The sequence below is a fragment of the Engystomops pustulosus genome, chromosome 3, assembly GCF_040894005.1.
Source record: "Engystomops pustulosus chromosome 3, aEngPut4.maternal, whole genome shotgun sequence".
NCBI lineage: Eukaryota > Metazoa > Chordata > Amphibia > Anura > Leptodactylidae > Engystomops > Engystomops pustulosus.
Window position 1 is genome coordinate 186,682,296 of NC_092413.1, and position 17,935 is coordinate 186,700,230.

At 41.5% G+C, this 17,935-nt stretch overlaps 1 protein-coding gene across 6 annotated transcripts in view; it reads right to left on the reverse strand.

The window, feature by feature from the left end:
* The window catches only part of PIK3CB (phosphatidylinositol-4,5-bisphosphate 3-kinase catalytic subunit beta), a 98,358-nt gene that overhangs the window by 22,297 nt on the left and 58,126 nt on the right, over positions 1 to 17,935 (reverse strand). For all 6 annotated transcript variants that reach the window (XM_072143331.1, XM_072143336.1, XM_072143333.1 and 3 more), the window contains 10 exons: positions 17,478 to 17,659; positions 15,814 to 16,039; positions 8,998 to 9,221; positions 8,378 to 8,560; positions 6,647 to 6,814; positions 5,814 to 5,897; positions 5,099 to 5,341; positions 3,807 to 3,903; positions 3,595 to 3,725; positions 961 to 1,014 (listed from right to left, as the gene is read on the reverse strand). In XM_072143331.1, coding sequence (XP_071999432.1) covers positions 961 to 1,014; positions 3,595 to 3,725; positions 3,807 to 3,903; positions 5,099 to 5,341; positions 5,814 to 5,897; positions 6,647 to 6,814; positions 8,378 to 8,560; positions 8,998 to 9,221; positions 15,814 to 16,039; positions 17,478 to 17,624 — 1,557 coding nt within the window. In that variant the 5' untranslated portion in view covers positions 17,625 to 17,659. The remainder of the gene's footprint in view (positions 1 to 960; positions 1,015 to 3,594; positions 3,726 to 3,806; positions 3,904 to 5,098; positions 5,342 to 5,813; positions 5,898 to 6,646; positions 6,815 to 8,377; positions 8,561 to 8,997; positions 9,222 to 15,813; positions 16,040 to 17,477; positions 17,660 to 17,935) is intronic.

Here is a 17,935-nt window from a genome sequence, read left to right on the forward strand (position 1 = left end):
ACAAATATAAGGAGATTACCACAGTCACAGTGTCTGGATCTATGCGTAAGTGTCCCTGGCTTATCAGACGTGGTGTTGATGGTAGATTTCCTTTGAAGGATGAAAGCTAGTCTGCGGGATTTAGTGCCATTTTTTCTTTTTTATCACAACTGGCTCACCATTATTATTCTTTACTTATTTTTCAAAAAGAATTCCCCTTTGGCATTGTAAATGTCACAATGGTAACCTTAGCCTGAACAGCTCGGCAGGGGTCAGAAGTTTCCTGCACGGATAAATCCGTCCCCGGGCCGTGTTATTAATTAACTTTGTGGTGTATCATTAAACTACAGACTTATTTGTAATCAGGAGACTCTTACACATTCCTCCAAGTCCACTAAATCCAACGTCACAGTGTGAGGCCTAATGTGACTTGTTTTCTTAATATTTTGTGTGAGGAACGCGGTTTCTCTAGTGCCACCTCTCCATAGCTACCACGTGAGCCTGACCATATTTACCTCCAGTTCTGGTTTAGGGACTGGCAATTGACTTGAATGGTAACTACCGCTTTCCCCTGGAATTGCCTAAATTACTGAAGTTGTGGACATGAGAAAACGCAGTGAAGCAATGTTTCTACACAGTTCTGAAAGATATATCTGGACTGTTTATATACACACAGTAATAAGGCTGTCAAAGGGGACATGAGACTTTACAAGACAATTTCACTTTTGCACAGATTTACATTCCACAGCAAAGGCTTCGCTTTACTTCTCTATTACTATGTATTCATAAGATATTTTATTGCCCCTTCAGACATTAAGCTGCATTCTGCTGGCACAATTATTAACTCGGATGCTTAGATTTCTAAAAATAATCTGTAGAGCGCACTAGAGGAGACTTGTACTTTGTATGGCCATCCTTCCACTGTATAACATCAGATTGGACACTAGGAATGTCACTATTTGTCTACACCAGAGAACTCACCGACATATTGTGGCTGTCACTCTGCCGGGCAATCTCCGCAGCTTTTTCAAGGATCTGTTTAAAGAAATGTTAATGTTAGATATTAGGTCGATAGAAGTGAGTAGTTTAGCAAAGCCCATAAACATGTCCTCCGATTTGTATAGGTGACGGAACCTTAAAGGGGCTGTCCACTTTCAGCAAATAATTGATATGGTTTATGTAAGGTAAAGTTATATGGACAGATTTCTATCTACTGTAAGTAAACATAGAAGCTTGCAATAGAAGGAAAGCAAGCAGAGATCTTGAAAATTGTGAGGAATTGAGCAGAAAGTATATTGGTAAATTGTATAACTTTTCATTACACAAATCATATCAATTATTTTCTTAAAGTGAACAACCTCCTTTAAAGGACACCTGCCATCAGGTCTCTGTGACTTGTCCTGTCACTATTACCTGTTGGAGCAGCTCACAAGGATCCCATCACAGCCTTTATCTAGTCATTTCATGCATTAATCATTATAAAATTATCTACTCTTTATTATGTAAATCAGGCTGGTCACATGGTCAGAGGCAGTGATGTCACCCCTGTTACACCTCCCGTCTCCTCCCCCTGCTCATGTCTGTGTGTAATGTATAGTAAAGCATTGCTAGTGTCTGTGCTTTATCTGCTGACATGCTGCTTCCTCCTAATACACAGAGACACAGACATCAGCTACACAAGTACCTGACATGTTCTGCTATAACAGTGGTGGCGAACCTATGGCACGGGTGCCAGAGGTGGCACTCAGAGCCCTCTCTATGGGCACCTGTGCGATCACCCCAGCACAGAGTTCGCCAGACAGGACTTAAGGCCTCTTGCAGTCCCAGGCAGCCCAGGACCCTAGAAGGAAGCTACAATGATAATCAAAACTTCTTCTCCTTCTTTCTACTGTATTTGTGTCTTCAGTTGCCTATACAATTTAAACATGTGACAGAGTAAGGAGTAACTGCTTAAGTTGTCGCATCGGCACTTTGCGAAAAATATGTGGGTTTTGGTTGTAGTTTAAGCACTTGGCGTCTAAAAGGTTTGCCATCACTGTGCTATAACATGGCTGCCTGGAGCTGTTGTATCTCTCCCATACACACACACAGGCTGCAGGGGGCGCCAGCACCAGGAAGCACATCATTATACAGCCTCACATCATTATACAGGCCGTCAGTCATGCACTGGGGGTGTGGCTGTACCTCCCACTCATGAATAAGCTGGACAGCTTGAATATGCTAATGTCTCATTGGACATTTCACAGGTCATTTGCATACAGCTTTAGGACCTCATTGCTTAGGTTTACAAGCATGTAGAGGGACAAGGAAGGGATAGAGGCAATGCTCTCTAATGGCAGTTTATGAAAATATATTTAGTTTAGGGGGGTTATTTTCCATGACGGGTTCTCTTTAAATCTAGCCAAGCCCTTTCCTGTACTGATCTATGGAACAAAGAAAGCATAGGAAAGGAGGGCAACTGATCATACACAATAGAAAGAACTCTTGTGGATAACAGATATTCCCGCGAATACCCCCAATAACCATACAAGTATACATGAGTTCTTTATCAGCCACCGCCAGACACCTCCTATTACAGCGCATCATGTTGGTAGTCCCATTCTTCGGCACCTGCACCCAGTGGGAAGCACAAAGGTCAGAAGACCCACTTTTGCCAAAAACTGGGCTCCTCGAACCACTGGACATCACCTGATAACAAAGAAATTGACTTCCCATGGTCCAAGGATGCAATGGAGTGACCAAAGTTGGTCATGTGATCCCCCAGCCACATGTGGTGAAAACCGGAAGTACCAACACAAAGAAGAACTGGGTGCTGGAGCAGGATAAATACATTTTCTTATTTTATTTGGCACCTCTGCCCTGGCCCCCAAGAGTTTTCCAGAATTCCTAGGAATCCCCACCAGGATGAAGGATTGTAAACCAATCACAATGACATACTGGTGTGTGCCCCCTCTAGCAGGATCCACTCTCTTTTAGCATCTTATGACCTATTTAAAAAAATAAAATTATGCAAATTACACTGAGGGGCTCCATAGGTGTTGATAGAGCCTGGAGCCCCTCAGGGTCATTTGCATAATTGTTAAAGCATTTTTTTCTTAAAAACAAGAGCATAATTAGCTAAAAGAAGAGCAGATGCTGCCAGAGGGGGCACACACCAGCAGGTAAGTGTGCTTAGCTTACAATCCTTGTTTCTGGTGGTAGATTTCTTTCACACCATAACGAGTGATAAAATATCACTGGGTTTTGTCATCACTTGCTAACTTGCAGGGGTCCATCCTGTAGCAGCTCCTTTTAAGCAAATGCCCCAAAACCACTTCCTCAGCGGAGGTTTTTTACTGTATCACGGCTCTTCCAGTAAATAGCTCTGTTCTATATCCGTGTAGAAACCACCTTCCCTCTAAATGCAGAGGAAGTTACGATTTGTCAACCAGCTTCTCCGATCCGCTTCAGAGAAGACGACAACCCCAGGATTTCTATATACAGGCTAATTACTCATTACAATGGGAATATACCATATAGATTAATATCCTGGACATGAAAACTCTGCAGTGACTCCAATTATCTTTTCTTACAGATAATTTCTCACATCTAGAAACGTAAGGCCCAAATGATTACCTTGTCAAATGGAGGGTAATAAATGCCGACTTTCGAGTACTCTGTGAATTGAATATGCAGCGCTGTGGCGTTCTCCGTGAAGGGATTGGTCCGGACGGTTCCCATTGGGTTCAGCATTTCTTCAAGTTCATCTGAGAGGAAAACGACACATGAAGGTTAATTAGCTGTGCAATCTAGGACATGACGATATTCCCGGGAAACATGGTACTCACCAGGAAATGATGCCCAGCCGTGCAGCACATGATCACTCGTCTTCAGCTGCCCCTTATAGTCAAACACCATAGTGTTCACCCAGGCCACCGGGGAATGCTGCAGGAAGGGAAGTCAATGAGAACATAAAAATTACCAAATTCCAAACACTTAATATCAGGACTGGCAAGGTAGGTAACGTATAACACATATCATACAGCAATGCCAGTAATGAAGATGTGGTCAGATAAGGGTAACAAATGAAGATTTCAAAACTGTAAAATGACGTGAGCTCATACATGTCAGCTGATTAAGGCCTTAAAGGGCACTTACCACCATGATTCTACCTATAAAGGTAGATCGGGTGGTAGGTGGATGTAAGGGACGTGAGGATAGCCCTTTGTAGAGCTAATCCTCACGTCCCCGCTAACTTTTGGGAAACTTTATTTCACTAATATGTAAATTCTGTTATGCGGCTACTGGGGCGTGGAGTCGCCGGGCACGCAGAACGCCAGCATGTCGGACGAGTTACTTTAAAGTGTTTGTATCTACTAAATAACTGAATGAATCACCAGGTTGAACACGTGTCCTGAAGCTCCATTCATTAGAATGGAAGTGTCAGAAATTGCATAGCACAGCGTACCACAGGTATTCTGAGACTATGAATAGAAGTGTTGGAGATACCTGGTCGACATGCTCAGCAATTTCCAACACTGCTATAGTATTGTATGGGGGGGGGGGGAGAGAAGGATCCATGCGCATTATGATCAGTAGGGGTCTTACTAGTCAGACTCTCACCGATCCGATTGTTATCCTCCATCAAAGACTAAATCACATTTGTGCCAAAAAATTGTGTAGAATTTGGGCATCATAACAGGTCCATGTAATGGATTTGTCAACGAAGCCATGTATTTTTATATAATATTATGCACCTGTCTTGATAATTCTATATTTCTGGTGCATCTCAGGACCTCTGTGGAACTTACACCAGTCATGAGTCTAGTTATAACTTACATACATTTTTGCCACATGTTATAGTAAAGTGATAGGGATCTCCAACCAGGTTTTGATCCACACTGTACAAAAAAAATTTTTTAAGTTGGGTGCAACATGACAAAAAAAAAATGTATACATATATATTTTTCTGCCTTGTACACTAGAAATTTGGTAAATAAAGTAAGAAACAGTTTTGACAGAACAGAAAAACAGAGATGAGCTCTGATAGGTTGCCATAAATCTTTATAGTGACAAATATTCTTGGGTTATTAGAATGATTGATCAGTTATATGTGTACAAGTTGGAGCGGAGTCCTTACCATTTTCCCGGCTTTCTTGATGGTCTGGTATTTGGGATTGGAAGCTTTGTTGCTCTTCTTTGTCTTGGTCAGTACGGTATAGATAGCCAAACAGAGACGGGCCATTCGTGGTAGGTCACATACATAAATGTCAAATTCAAGTGTCTCGTTCCACAGATGGTCATTCTTCCCTGGCACCTCAGAGCTCATTATGGGTTTGCACAACAGTTCGGTGCCATGGAATAACCCTGCCCGCACCACAACCTATGGACAGAGGCATAAACCAGAACAGCTGTCATCATTACATAGTTTAGTGTATAGTCCTAGTCATTGACAGATAACACGCTCGTACAAGGAAGGCTAAGGAGGACCGCCCACTGGACTACTTGGCTCACAACAATACATATTGGCAGATGTATCAAGCTAGCCAATTGCATCACATTTGTATGAATAAATCTATCAACCTTCTAAATTTGTATGTGACATGACTCTCCCCTTACATCAGATATTAGGGGGTTGTGCATTGAGCGGCTGAATTTCAATTGCCTGATAATTTTGTTCTTGGGGAGACATGTCTTCCAGCAGTTTCTCCGTGCTCTTGACTCACGGTGATATAGCTGAGCGTGCATGTGTATGTGGCTGTCTAGAGATAGTCTGCAGTACAAGCGCCCAGCTGTCCACTATCTCACGTATATAGGCAGATTTGGTGTAGTAACAAATGTAGAATAAGTCTTACCGCGTCTTCTGTGTTCAGTTTGCTCCCTTTTATCAGGGTAATCTTGTACGTTTCATTCAAATCCCACACACTCCTCGACACCATCTACAAGAGAAACCGGACCAAGGAAATTTTAGCTCTGCAATAATTTATTACTGGAGACATGACCGTTATATGAGCAATGCAAGATTCGCTATGATCTTAAAGGAAATCTACCACCAAGATCAAGAATTGTAAACCAAGCACACTAACATGCTGGTGTGCACCCTCCAGTTGGATCTGCTTCTCTTTTAGCAAAAATGTATCTCCGTTATAGCAGAACAAAAAAAAAATTCCCCAATTTTTTGTAAATAAAACCAAAAACCTTAGAGAATGGAAATATTGGTTATGGTACAGTAAAAAGAATGACATCGCTGGAATGAAGGTCTTTTGTTTGTGAGCTGAACTGTTAGGCTACATTCACACAAACGTTTGCCCGCTGTACCATAGCATGGCGGGCACCTCAGCGCACCTTAGCCTTAATTGGCTAAAATCATTATTCAGTTCTTGGGGATTTTAGATCAGATACAATCTTCTGTACTGTGTTTATTCTAATTCACATTTTTCGGATGCAGTATTTTGGGTAATTCCAGCTTAATTATAGACAGTGATGTGATAACGAACCCAATCTACACAACACTTCCCTTTATAAACGAAGCAGAATAAATTACTTCTGACTTTGATAAGTGACTTCCTTCTACAGTTTTCATCCAGTTGTTTTTTTTTAATATGCCACGTGGCACTTGGTCACACGTAGATGGCACGTGTCAAGGTCGAACCATCCAGTTAACATTGCAATCATTGGGTTTACTCACAGAGGCACCACGGGTTTTGGGGGGCAATGGCAAAGGCGGCACAGATGCTTTCCTCTTCACTGCTAGCTCCATGGCACTCATCTCCTGATCGAACATCTTCTTAATGTTACAGCATTCAACTAACGTGAGCCGCGGGAGTGTTTTATTCACTATGCAGTTTGCGATATACTGGAAAGGAGATGGAGGCGTATTAGTGAAACTTCTATTGAGGTAAAAAATGAGAGAAAATACAAGTGCAAAGTATTATTGCATTTATTTCTAGAAGGGCCGAGCCATGATAATATGGGCCGACTCCACAAACCTATAATAATTATAAAAATTTCCAGGGTTGAACAACATATACTGGTCCACTGGCCACATTGTCATACTTCTCAACTTCTCAGTAACCAGCACCCTAGATGCACCAACAACCACAGTACAGCACACAATGCCACCCCAGGAGTGATAAATACCACAGTACAGCAATAAATACCATCCCAGCAACCAAATACTACATTCAGAGCAGACAAAAGTGCAGACCCCAGAGCAGAGAGATACAAAACGATACCCCAGGGCAGACAAAAAAATAATAAACATCTCCTTTCCTGGCTCTTCTTCTCCTCCCTGCACCCCACTTCAGCTTCTTCTCTCTTCCAAGTGCCGCACTGCTGGATGTATGTAGTGGCATCAGGAGCCATAGCATAACTGCACCAGGAGCAGGAGAGGACCCAGGAGCAGTACAGTAGACAAGTACTTACCACTATGGGGTCCTCTCCTGCAGGAGTCCTGACCTTGACGCCTACAACCAGTGTCAGGAGTCAGGAAACAGATTGGAGCAGCAGGAATGGGCCCAGGAGCAGTGAGAACTTCTCATCTGTACTAATCACTATCCAGCCTCCTGCACCAATAAACATTTACATCACTTATGTCAGTTATGGAATTGTTTATTGGACTCTGACTGTCAACAGGGTGTGGACTCATGGCATGACAGGCTACATGTGTCCTGTCGGCGCGCCTTCTACACCCCTGATCCCCCTTTTCGTTGAGATTAATGTGGCAGCACTTTATGTACATGCTCAGTAGTGAAGCTCCTCTGCTACAGATCTGAGGAATAAGAAACTGGGAAGGAATGCCCACAGTTATCTCAAGCACGGGACTGTGGAGTCAGAGTCATGACCATTTTGGTAGAGCTGGAGTCGGTATCAAAGTTTGGGTAATTAAGATGTCAGAATTGGAGTTGGAGGTTTGGCTTACAAACTTTACAGCCCTAATTTATAGACATGTGCCCCAAGGACTACACATTCCGCACTAGGAAGGAATGCCAATATTTATCTCAAGCACTGCTAGAGGACAAAGAAAAGGGGAATGTGGAGTCGGAGTCAAGACCATTTTGGTGGAACTGGAGTGGGAATCGAGGTTTGGCTTACTCCACAGCTCTGATTTCTAGACATGTGCCCACTATTTCTAGACACATCCCACTATAAATCTCTGGATTGGCATCCATACATGGATTAGCCCAGGTGTAATTTGGTGGAGCTAATCTATAAATGTTTAATACTCCAGTCACATACACAAACAGGACAATTTATATGGAATGTATCTGGTGAAATTCACCCCACCACATGTGAAAACAAGAAAAAAAAAAGACCACAAATCTCATGTCCAGAAGTCTCTAGACCACAAATAATAGACCACAAATCTCATGTCCAGAAGTCTCTAGACCACAAATAGACCAAAAGCCTCAGCACTCACCTGAAACTGTATTAATGGATATTCCCCAAATACATATTCAAGTCTCCCGATAACCTGGAGCACATAATCTTCTGGATCCACATCATCGTCTTCTCTTCCATGAATGGTCAACCGCTTGCGAGTAGCTAATTTTATTAACTTTATGGGGGTTAGGTTTGGGGATACCTGGAAGCTGAATACATCCTGGGTAGATAAAAATAAACATATTGTTAGCAGGTAAATTGAATTTTTCTTTACAAAAATGAACTATGGTTGAAAAAATAATGTAATTCTAATCAACAATAAAATGAGGTACAACCACCAGCGACATGAGATAGACTTTTACTAAAAATGAATAATTTAGAAGGCTGGAAACCCTCAACTAAAAAGGATCTTACACCACCTCAACCAACTCCAAAAAGTGTAGTATATGATATAATAATAGTATAGGACAAATGAACTATAACTTAAGCAAGTGACTGGGAAAAATAGCAGCCGGCTGGTGAATACGTCGGCCAAATGATACTTGAAGTAGCGACTTCCAACATTTGGCAAATTTAACAATTTCCACAGACTTTTTGAATGTGGAATTTATCAATTATTTGTTTTCCTAGAAGGAAATGCAGAAAGCCTCGCTGTACCTGACAGTTCTCAAAGTGTATGGCCACCACCAGGTTTCTAGCACACAACTTGTCCTGAATGTTGTCCGGTATGGAAGGCTCGAGTTCAGGAGGAAAAGTGCATTTCAGCCATTCCACCCAGTTCAAACTAAGCATGGACTGGATCTTGTCTTCACTGATTTTTCTCATTTTACTCCGAAATTCCTTGACCTCATTATCCTGGAGAGCATCAAATTCATGGAGACCTATAAATAATATAAAAGAACAGATGATCAGGTTCATTTCATGATCAAATCTGTATTACGACCACAATTATTAACCATAACCCGTCAAGTTAATGATGCCAATTCCTTAGTATTTCAAGTGGGCAACTTTATGACGTTTTCCATACTTTATGTCAAACTGCTGGAGGAAGGTTGTAAACACTTACAAAGTCCAGTCCTAATCTTATATATAATATGGTATGATGTGTGCTGTAGCTTTATTTTTGCTTATATAAATACAGGCGGTCCCCTACTAAAGAACACTCGACTTACATACGACCCCTAGTTACAAACGGACCTCTGGATGGTAATTTATTGTACTTTGGCCTTAGGCTACAATAAACAGCTAGAACAGTTATCACAGGTGTCTGTAATGAAGCTTTAGTGTTAATATTGATTCTTATGACAGCCCAACATTTATAAAATCCAATTGTCACAGAGACCAAAGAAGTTCTGGCTGCGATTACAATGATAAAATATACAGCTCCGACTTACATACAAATTCAACTTAAAAACAAACCTACAGACCCTATCTTGTATGTAACCCAGGGACTGCATGTAACAGAAGAGCAGGCTGGAAAGGCGATAATGGTGGTGTGAACTTAACCTTAAAGGTATTGGGCAAAAATTAAAAAGTCCATGTGATCCACCGGCAGCTGTTTTCTGGACTTACTTTGACGTCCCATGTCCTGTGGACTTCCCACATTGATCCAGTGCGCTCATTACTGTATACACTCCCCCTTCGTGAAGAACGTTATAGTTGGTTTACCCAGAGTGTTGTGCACACAGTAATGAGTGTGGACTGATCCTCCATATGTCGGCAGGACATGGGACGTCACAGAAAGTCCTGAAGACAGCTGCCGATGGGTCATGTGACTCACAGCTCGAGTGATTTTACTAAGGTAAGTACAATGTAGGTGACTCTATATTACATGCACAGGACCAGAAGTCACACTAGTATTTTTCCCAAAGGGTAATAATACTCCTCTCAAAACTTTTGATTAGTATTTTTAGGCAAAGAGGAGTATGAAATTTTCAGTAATACAAATGAACAATTCCAACTTTAATTAGAGGCTCAAACACTGTCTGTACAAAGCCCTACAGTAACCAAAAATAACAACAAAAACACTACTTGTACCTAAACCCAACTGACCTCTACAGGTTATATGTTTCATCATTACAGTGTAGATAGAATAATATCAAGCAAAAACAGATATCCCCAGAGAAACATAGATGTACTAGTCACACTGATTTTGAATGAAGCCTAAGTCATTCCTTTATAGACCTAAAACCCTACTACAGAGCATTGTGTAAGAACGATGTGAATATTACTGACATATCCTATGAGTAATAGCCGGTCTGTGATGGTTTAAAGGGTTAGATAGAAAGGGCATTGTGCTGTGGGTCCCAAACTTCAAAGAGGTTTCATGGACGATTTCATCCATATGTTTACAATCCACCACCGGAGATATGAGATGGGGCGACACTGTGGAGATGTGTGAGATATTCTATACCGCAGAGGTCTGTAATGGAGATATTACATGTTACAAGACGTTTTCCTGTAGAATTGTCTAAGGCTTCATTACGTCTACACCGTAAATGTCAGTCAATACATATATAGCATTTCCAGACGTCTATCTCCAATTTCCCTGATGTCACCTTATATGTTCCCTGTGATATACACTGCCCATAGGCTCCTGGATGCCTATCTATATTATAGAAGATTGCCCTGATAAACTATGGTGTACAAGCCCAATGAAAAAAAAAAAACCATGACACTCTGCCAAAACCATCATACAATAGATAATTTTAGTTCCTAAAGAACCAAAGATAGGGGCTTTTGGAGTAATATTGCCCCTGTAACCACTAAACTTGACTCAACTCAAGATTTTTTTTTATAGGTAAACGGATGAGATGTCCTATAAAATAGGAAATTCTAGAAAGGACATTTCACACCCTGCTTGAGGGGGCTAGTGGTAAGTGGGGTAAAACCTGGTGAAAGTGCCCCTTTAGGGCACGACAGGGTTAAAATTGCAGGTGCAGGTTCCTAGTGGTTCCAGCCCGTGGATTTCCAGTCTTTGGAGCATCTGGGGACCTGATCTATGCATTCTCGCATGTGATCTCTCTCCCCCAAGTCCTGACAGCTCTGTGGCAAGACTCTGAATTAAACCAAACCCAGAGCTGTGGATAACCAGCACCATCTCTCTCTGAGAGATCACGAGCTCATTTCCATGAAACGCGTTTTAAGTGATTTCAAACATCTGACAGCACCCTGAAGGTAGAGGAGGGTGGGGGGGCTGGACGGAGGAAATAGGCATTTATTAAAAACAAATGAGTGCATTGTGTGCTGGGGGATGACGCTCCGCTCTGCTAATCTATAACATCTCCAAGAGAATTGTCATATGTTAATCTGGGCCTATGGATAGGTGCTGCTGCACTGTCCAAAGCAACTAAGCTTCACTTTCACAGTCTCTGCACAGACTACCTACCCCAAATCTTAAACCACAACCAAACACAGACATTTTTCATAGTGCAGTGTCCGTAACCTTTTTGCAGTACAGAATATACACCAAATATCCATTATGTCTGTACATGACCTAAGGACAGCTAATACAACTGACAGCTGCATTCTCTCCATAGCTATGGTTCCATTCACATTTATACTGGGCCATACTAGGAGTTGAGCTGCAGTAACTCAGCATGGCCACTATAGAATGTAAGGAGCATCTCGCTTTCAGCTCTTAATTTCTGTGGGACAATGAAGGATAGGCCCCCAGAATAATTGTATCTGGTGGACCCAAGGAACCCCAGTCCGACACTTATCATCAACATCAAAGGAAGTCCATATATTAATTGTCTGTCATGGGCTGGGGACCTTGGATGATGTCATCAAAGGTCCTTCAATGTTTCAAAGCAAGAGACTGCTGCTATGTACTTAAAGGGGACCTGTCAGTAACTTTAATCCCCTTATGTAAGCATATTTTTAAAAACTGCTATTAGAAATCAGTGCAATCACCCTTAAAGTGTTCCTCCTTATGACTATAGACTCCGTTACAAAAGTTCTCATTGTGTATGCAAATCGCTGTGAGTCTAATCTGCGTCTTGCTAAGTGCAGAGTCTGGCACATTCATAAATCTCCTCCACAGTCACACCTACAGCATGAGGGAAAGGGGAATGAGGGAGTAGATTTATCTTTAGGGATTCACACACATCCAATGTTTCTCTAAGTCCCCTCATTCGGCTCTCCCCCAGGAGTTCTCTTCTGCAAGTCACACACAGCAAACGTCTCTCTCCGCTCCCTCACACCCTTCATCAGGAATTCTCTTCAGTGAGTTACATAGAGCCAATGGGGCAGATTTATCAAGCAGTCTGAAAATCAGAATATTTCCAATTGCCCATGGCAACCAATCACAGCTCCCCTTTAAAATATTCATGAGCACTGGTGAAATGAAAGCTGAGCTGTGATTGGTTGCCATGGGCAACTGGAAATATTCTGACTTTCAGACTGCTTGATAAATCTGCCCCAATGTGTCTCTAATTCCTGAAGAGGGGAGAATGAAGCAGCTGAGCAACGTTGCTGAAGAGAAAACACGACCCTTCTGACTCCCTTGTGGCAAGGTGCCGATTACTTTTTTTAAAATTACATTTTAGCCAGATTATCATCCGAGCAACGCATTGTTATACAAAAAAAAGCACAACTTTTGTGGGGACCAGTCATTGGGTTTAATGGTGATGACAGAACCCTGATGACAGGTTCCTTTTAAGTGTTCCTATGGATTATAGCAAAACACTATCTCAAGCCATATTTCCACAATTGCAATATTATCTTTAGGGACACAGAACAGAGTCATTAAGCCATTAGGGCCCTGGGTGCTGTCATGCCATGTTGAAAAGGTTAGGAAAAACACAACCTATCCAATTTTCTATCCTCGCAGGAATAATAACCTAACTATGTGTTGTCCACATAGGCGACAACAATATGAGATGTAATGAGATGGCAATGTATTGGAAGCAGCTCACCGATGAAGATAATAATGAAGATAATCTCTCTCATAGGGCCCATGGTTGGAAAGTCTATTAGATCACACTTATTATGGTTTATATATAAGCCCACATGTCACTCATTGTACACAGAGCTGAGCCAGGTTTAGCAGTGGATTCCAGATTTGAGTGGAAATGGGGGGAAAAAAAGAGGCCATCTATAGGGAAAAGAAGTTTCGGAGAGGATCATGCTGAGGCTTGGAGAGTCAAACGTTCTCTTCTTCATCTGCCAAAGTCAAGTCAAAGCTTGTCATTCAGGGCAGAGCCGGGAGATTTTGGGAAAAGTGCCAGAGTTATTACACTGTTCCACTAACCTGAGAACTCGCTGACGCAGTAGACAGGGTTGCAGTCTACGGGAATCGTGCTTCAGTCACATATTATCTCTTCATCAATGACTATTTATACAGCAGAGACCTCTCTCAGGCACTCGAGGAGCATCTCGTCTGATCAGGACTGTCTCCTTTCGTTAAAAACAGCCCCCATCAAAAGCACAAAATAAGCCAAAACACAAAATAAAACAAAGGTCCTAATAGCATAATCTGCAGGGCACCTGCCAACAGGTCTTCAAATCTCATCTCCATGGGAAGGCACTGTAATGACTCCCGATAATGAAGTGCCAGATCCTCTAGAGAAAGAGGTTATTGTTTTAGGGTTGACGGATAAAAAACCCCCCCAAGAATTATCTTCATTCATAGGGGAAAAAATGCAGATATTTAATCTGTATGGGGATTTACTTTAAAAGAAAAAAAAAACTAAGGTTGCTCACGCAGAATTTACTCCATTCATTCACCCAATATACATGCATGCATCACTCAACTGAGCGTGCATGTGTTCTCAACTCCTGGCGAACATCTTTGTTGGGGGTTTAGCTTCTAAGGGAGAACAGGATCAGAATGTTAAATCCAACACACCCAAGCCCTCTTCCAGCCAACATCTGATGTTGGGAGAAAGTCAATAGATCCCCATGCAGATTAAATAGCCAGCCAACCTGACTTTCAAAAGTTTTTAAGTTCAGCCAACATTCATCTGCTGTATATGGCTAATGGGAGTGTCCCATGGGGCTTAGAATTATACATAAAGGGAGTGTCCAGTTTCAACAAATAGTTGATATTGTCTGTGTCATGAAAGTTTATACAATATTCTCATATACTTTCTGTATCAATTCAAAACGAGTTTCTAGATCTCTGCTTGCTGGCATTATATAGGAAGCTTTATTGTTTACTTCCGTGGTCATGTGACGTCAAACAGGTGCAAGAGCCATTATTATCACAGAGAGTAATCAGAGCCGTGCACCTGCGTGTCCATGACAAGACCATGGACAGATTTCTATCCACAGGAAGTAAACATAGAAGCTGTTATAGCAGGACAGCAAGCAGAGATCTAAAAAACCAAACAGGGATTGATACAGAACATATAATGGAAAATGATATAACTTTTCATTATACAAACCATATCAATTATTTGTGGAAAGTAGTGGACAACCCCTTTAACCTACTCTGGCTCAATGATTGAACGAAGCTGCTCCATTGACCTGTATCACAGTGACACGAACCGGAAACCTGTAGCAGGGTAAATATGTGCTTTTGATTTCCTTACCCCAATCCTGGCCCCTTTTAACTGAGTTGTAACTTTAGTAAACTTTGCTATCACATTTCCCCTACGTCTTATTTACAGGAAGATATTGGGAATCCTTTGTGTGGGTCCTCAAATCGAAGAGATACTTTATCTGACCATTGTGTACTTTTGTACTTTCTTTCAAAAAGAGAACAGTGGCTCTGAGGGGTCAAAAACTAAAAAAAGAGCCCACCTCAAATGTTTCACAGATCAGCTTTAGCCCAACTCCCTTTGGTTGTCCTGTTATAGTCAGAGGCCAACCATAAAACTACTCTAACAGTTCAAACACTCATTCCTACAACCACAACTTGTTTCTAGGAATATATACACACATTATTATGTATAACTTTTACTGTAGGGACACATACAACATATGCATCTCCTAGGCCCTAATGGGTGAGTGAGACTATGGAAAACCAGTTGGACTCACCAAGATTGACCAATTTAGTAACATAGTGTATCAGATTCGTCACTGTCACACTCTAAGAAACTAAAGAATACAGCTATACCGAGACAAAAGGAAACTGAGTGGAAATGTCTTCACATACTTGTGGGTGACACCTTAGTAGCAAAAGGGATTCAGAAAATTAAGGGAAATTATTAGCAGAAGTCGGGCCTTTCCTGCTGGGTTTTTCCCTGCCCTAATCCAGGAAGAGAGAAGAAAAAAAAATATGGAGTCGTTGCATGACACAGATGCCTCCAGATCTAAAACTTGAAGTTTAAAGCTTTCATTATACCTTTATAGAGATCTATAGATGCTATATATAGAGAAGCTGACAATATCACAAGATCCAGCACTCAAGGGGTTGTCTGGACCCGTTTCACCAGTAGAACACAATGAGGGCTATTGTTCCTATGGCATGACCTCACCCTACCCATTATACAATGGTGAGGAGGTGGATGCCAAGTCACACGTTACCTTTTCCTATCAAGACTCCTATCTTGGAATCTAACTTCTCCGCAGGATTGCAGCTCCTGGTCACCAGCTTCAGGACAGGCAGGAAGGGTCGTACATCGCAGAGCCGCCGGCTCTCGTCTTCCAGTTCCTCATGGACAGCCGTCTGGGTGACACATTGGAACATATAGGAGTCGATTTCCAGGAGAAGATGGAAGAGAGGGTAATCTTGTGCATCCTTCCACACCAACTGTGAAGAGAACACAACACAAATAAGGACAACAGTATAGAAGAAACCTCCATCTTACACGGCCGTACACTTTAATAAATACACAAAAGCCAATGCAGATTTTAAAAAATAGATGAAAAAACATGGCCTAAAACTAAGGATTTTTTTTTTTAAGAAGATATTTGTGAATAGTGGGCGCGTATGTGAGCACACACAGGCATAACAAAATTATTAGGAGATGTAGCTAATGGAACAAAAGTTATTACAAAACAGGGGGTATCTGCAGGCATTACTAACGCCTTAATGATTATGCAGCATTTTCATAAAAAATATAAATGTATATTTATAATAAAATGTTTGCTTGTGCAGTCAGCATGAGTACCTATACATTGCAGGCTGCTCAGTCCTGTTTATTGTGAAATCCATCTGAGAGTTTGTTTGCTTTACGCAATAAAAATATTATTACCGTATTTTTCAGAATATAAGACAAAAAAATCCTTTGATTTTCGCAGAAATCAAAGGTGCGTCTTATATATCAACTGTACTTACAGACAACAGCTGCCTTGAACTGTGTACAGGTCTGCCTCCTGCTGGCCATTCATCCTTATAATCAGGTGCGCCTTATAATCTGGTGCGCCTTATATATGAACCTAGACGTTTTAGCAGGCATTTATTGATTGTGCGCCTTATAGTCCGAAAAATACGGTAAATAATTATCAAATATACAGCAAATAAAATAGGATAGCAGCTTTGTTACCACTCAGGACTACAGACTGAGATATCACAGTGACAGGACTGAGCAGCCTGCAATGTATTATTATACATGTAGAATAAAGAGGACAAACCATGCAACATTTCAATCAAAGGCAACTTCAAATAGATTTTTTTCTCCTCTTAATGCAAAAAAAAAATCCTCCAAACTATTTTTGGAATATAAGTTAAAGGGGTTGTTCAAGATCGGGACTTTTTAGATATAGGCCAAGAGGGTTATAAAAATAACAAACACCATATAGTCACCTCTTACAGGTGATGTCACAATGACACCACATGACTGCTAATCCTCTGTATGCAAACAGCGGCCGGAGGTGACTGGAACCAACTGCGCTCATTCAGGATGTTGGATAGAGGTGAGTATAACTTGCCCCTTTTTTTAACCCCTAGAAGCACTTCCTATATAAAGGGCTTCTCGTGGCTTCAACAAAGATAAGGTAAACTCTAGGGATAACCTATTTCAAAACCAGACAAAGCGCCTTACATACGGCTGTGGATGTCTGGTACTACAGTTCATTGCAATTCATCAGAGAGGAATTGAATGCAGTACCATTAACGGCCACAACAGTACGGTAGGTTCTGATGAACATCACCACTAGGTAATAATCAGTTCTGCTTTATGTACAGTAAACAATGAAACATCTGTGTATATGGCCAGTATGGCAAGTCGGTGGAGTTTTGCTATTACCTGTTTGATCTGCGATATGGATGCATCCCGGGGCACTTTCATCTGCACATAGATTCCAGTGGGAAGGAGGACATCCACAGACACTTTCGGAGAATGTTGTGTGTCGTCTGCCCAGATGTCCATGGGATCCGACAGAGTGGGAGGCATTTTGTAGAATAAGTTACTACCTGTGAAACATGGCCCTGGAAGGAGAGTCACAATGTAAGTATCCAAATTTGAGGATAACTAAGGGCAATGATGAACTATGAAATTCAACAGCTGTCCCCAACATAATGTCATATTACATCTCTTTTACGTGCTCAGCTGTAATAAGGCACCAATATAGGTTCGTGGTCTTTACCATGTGTCTGACATGTTAGTATACTAAATCTTCTATGTGTGTCCCAAAAATTCACCCATGTCCTGTTATTTGCCCTAATGTGACTAGCTGCAGGACTAGCCTCCCCCACTTCTGAGAT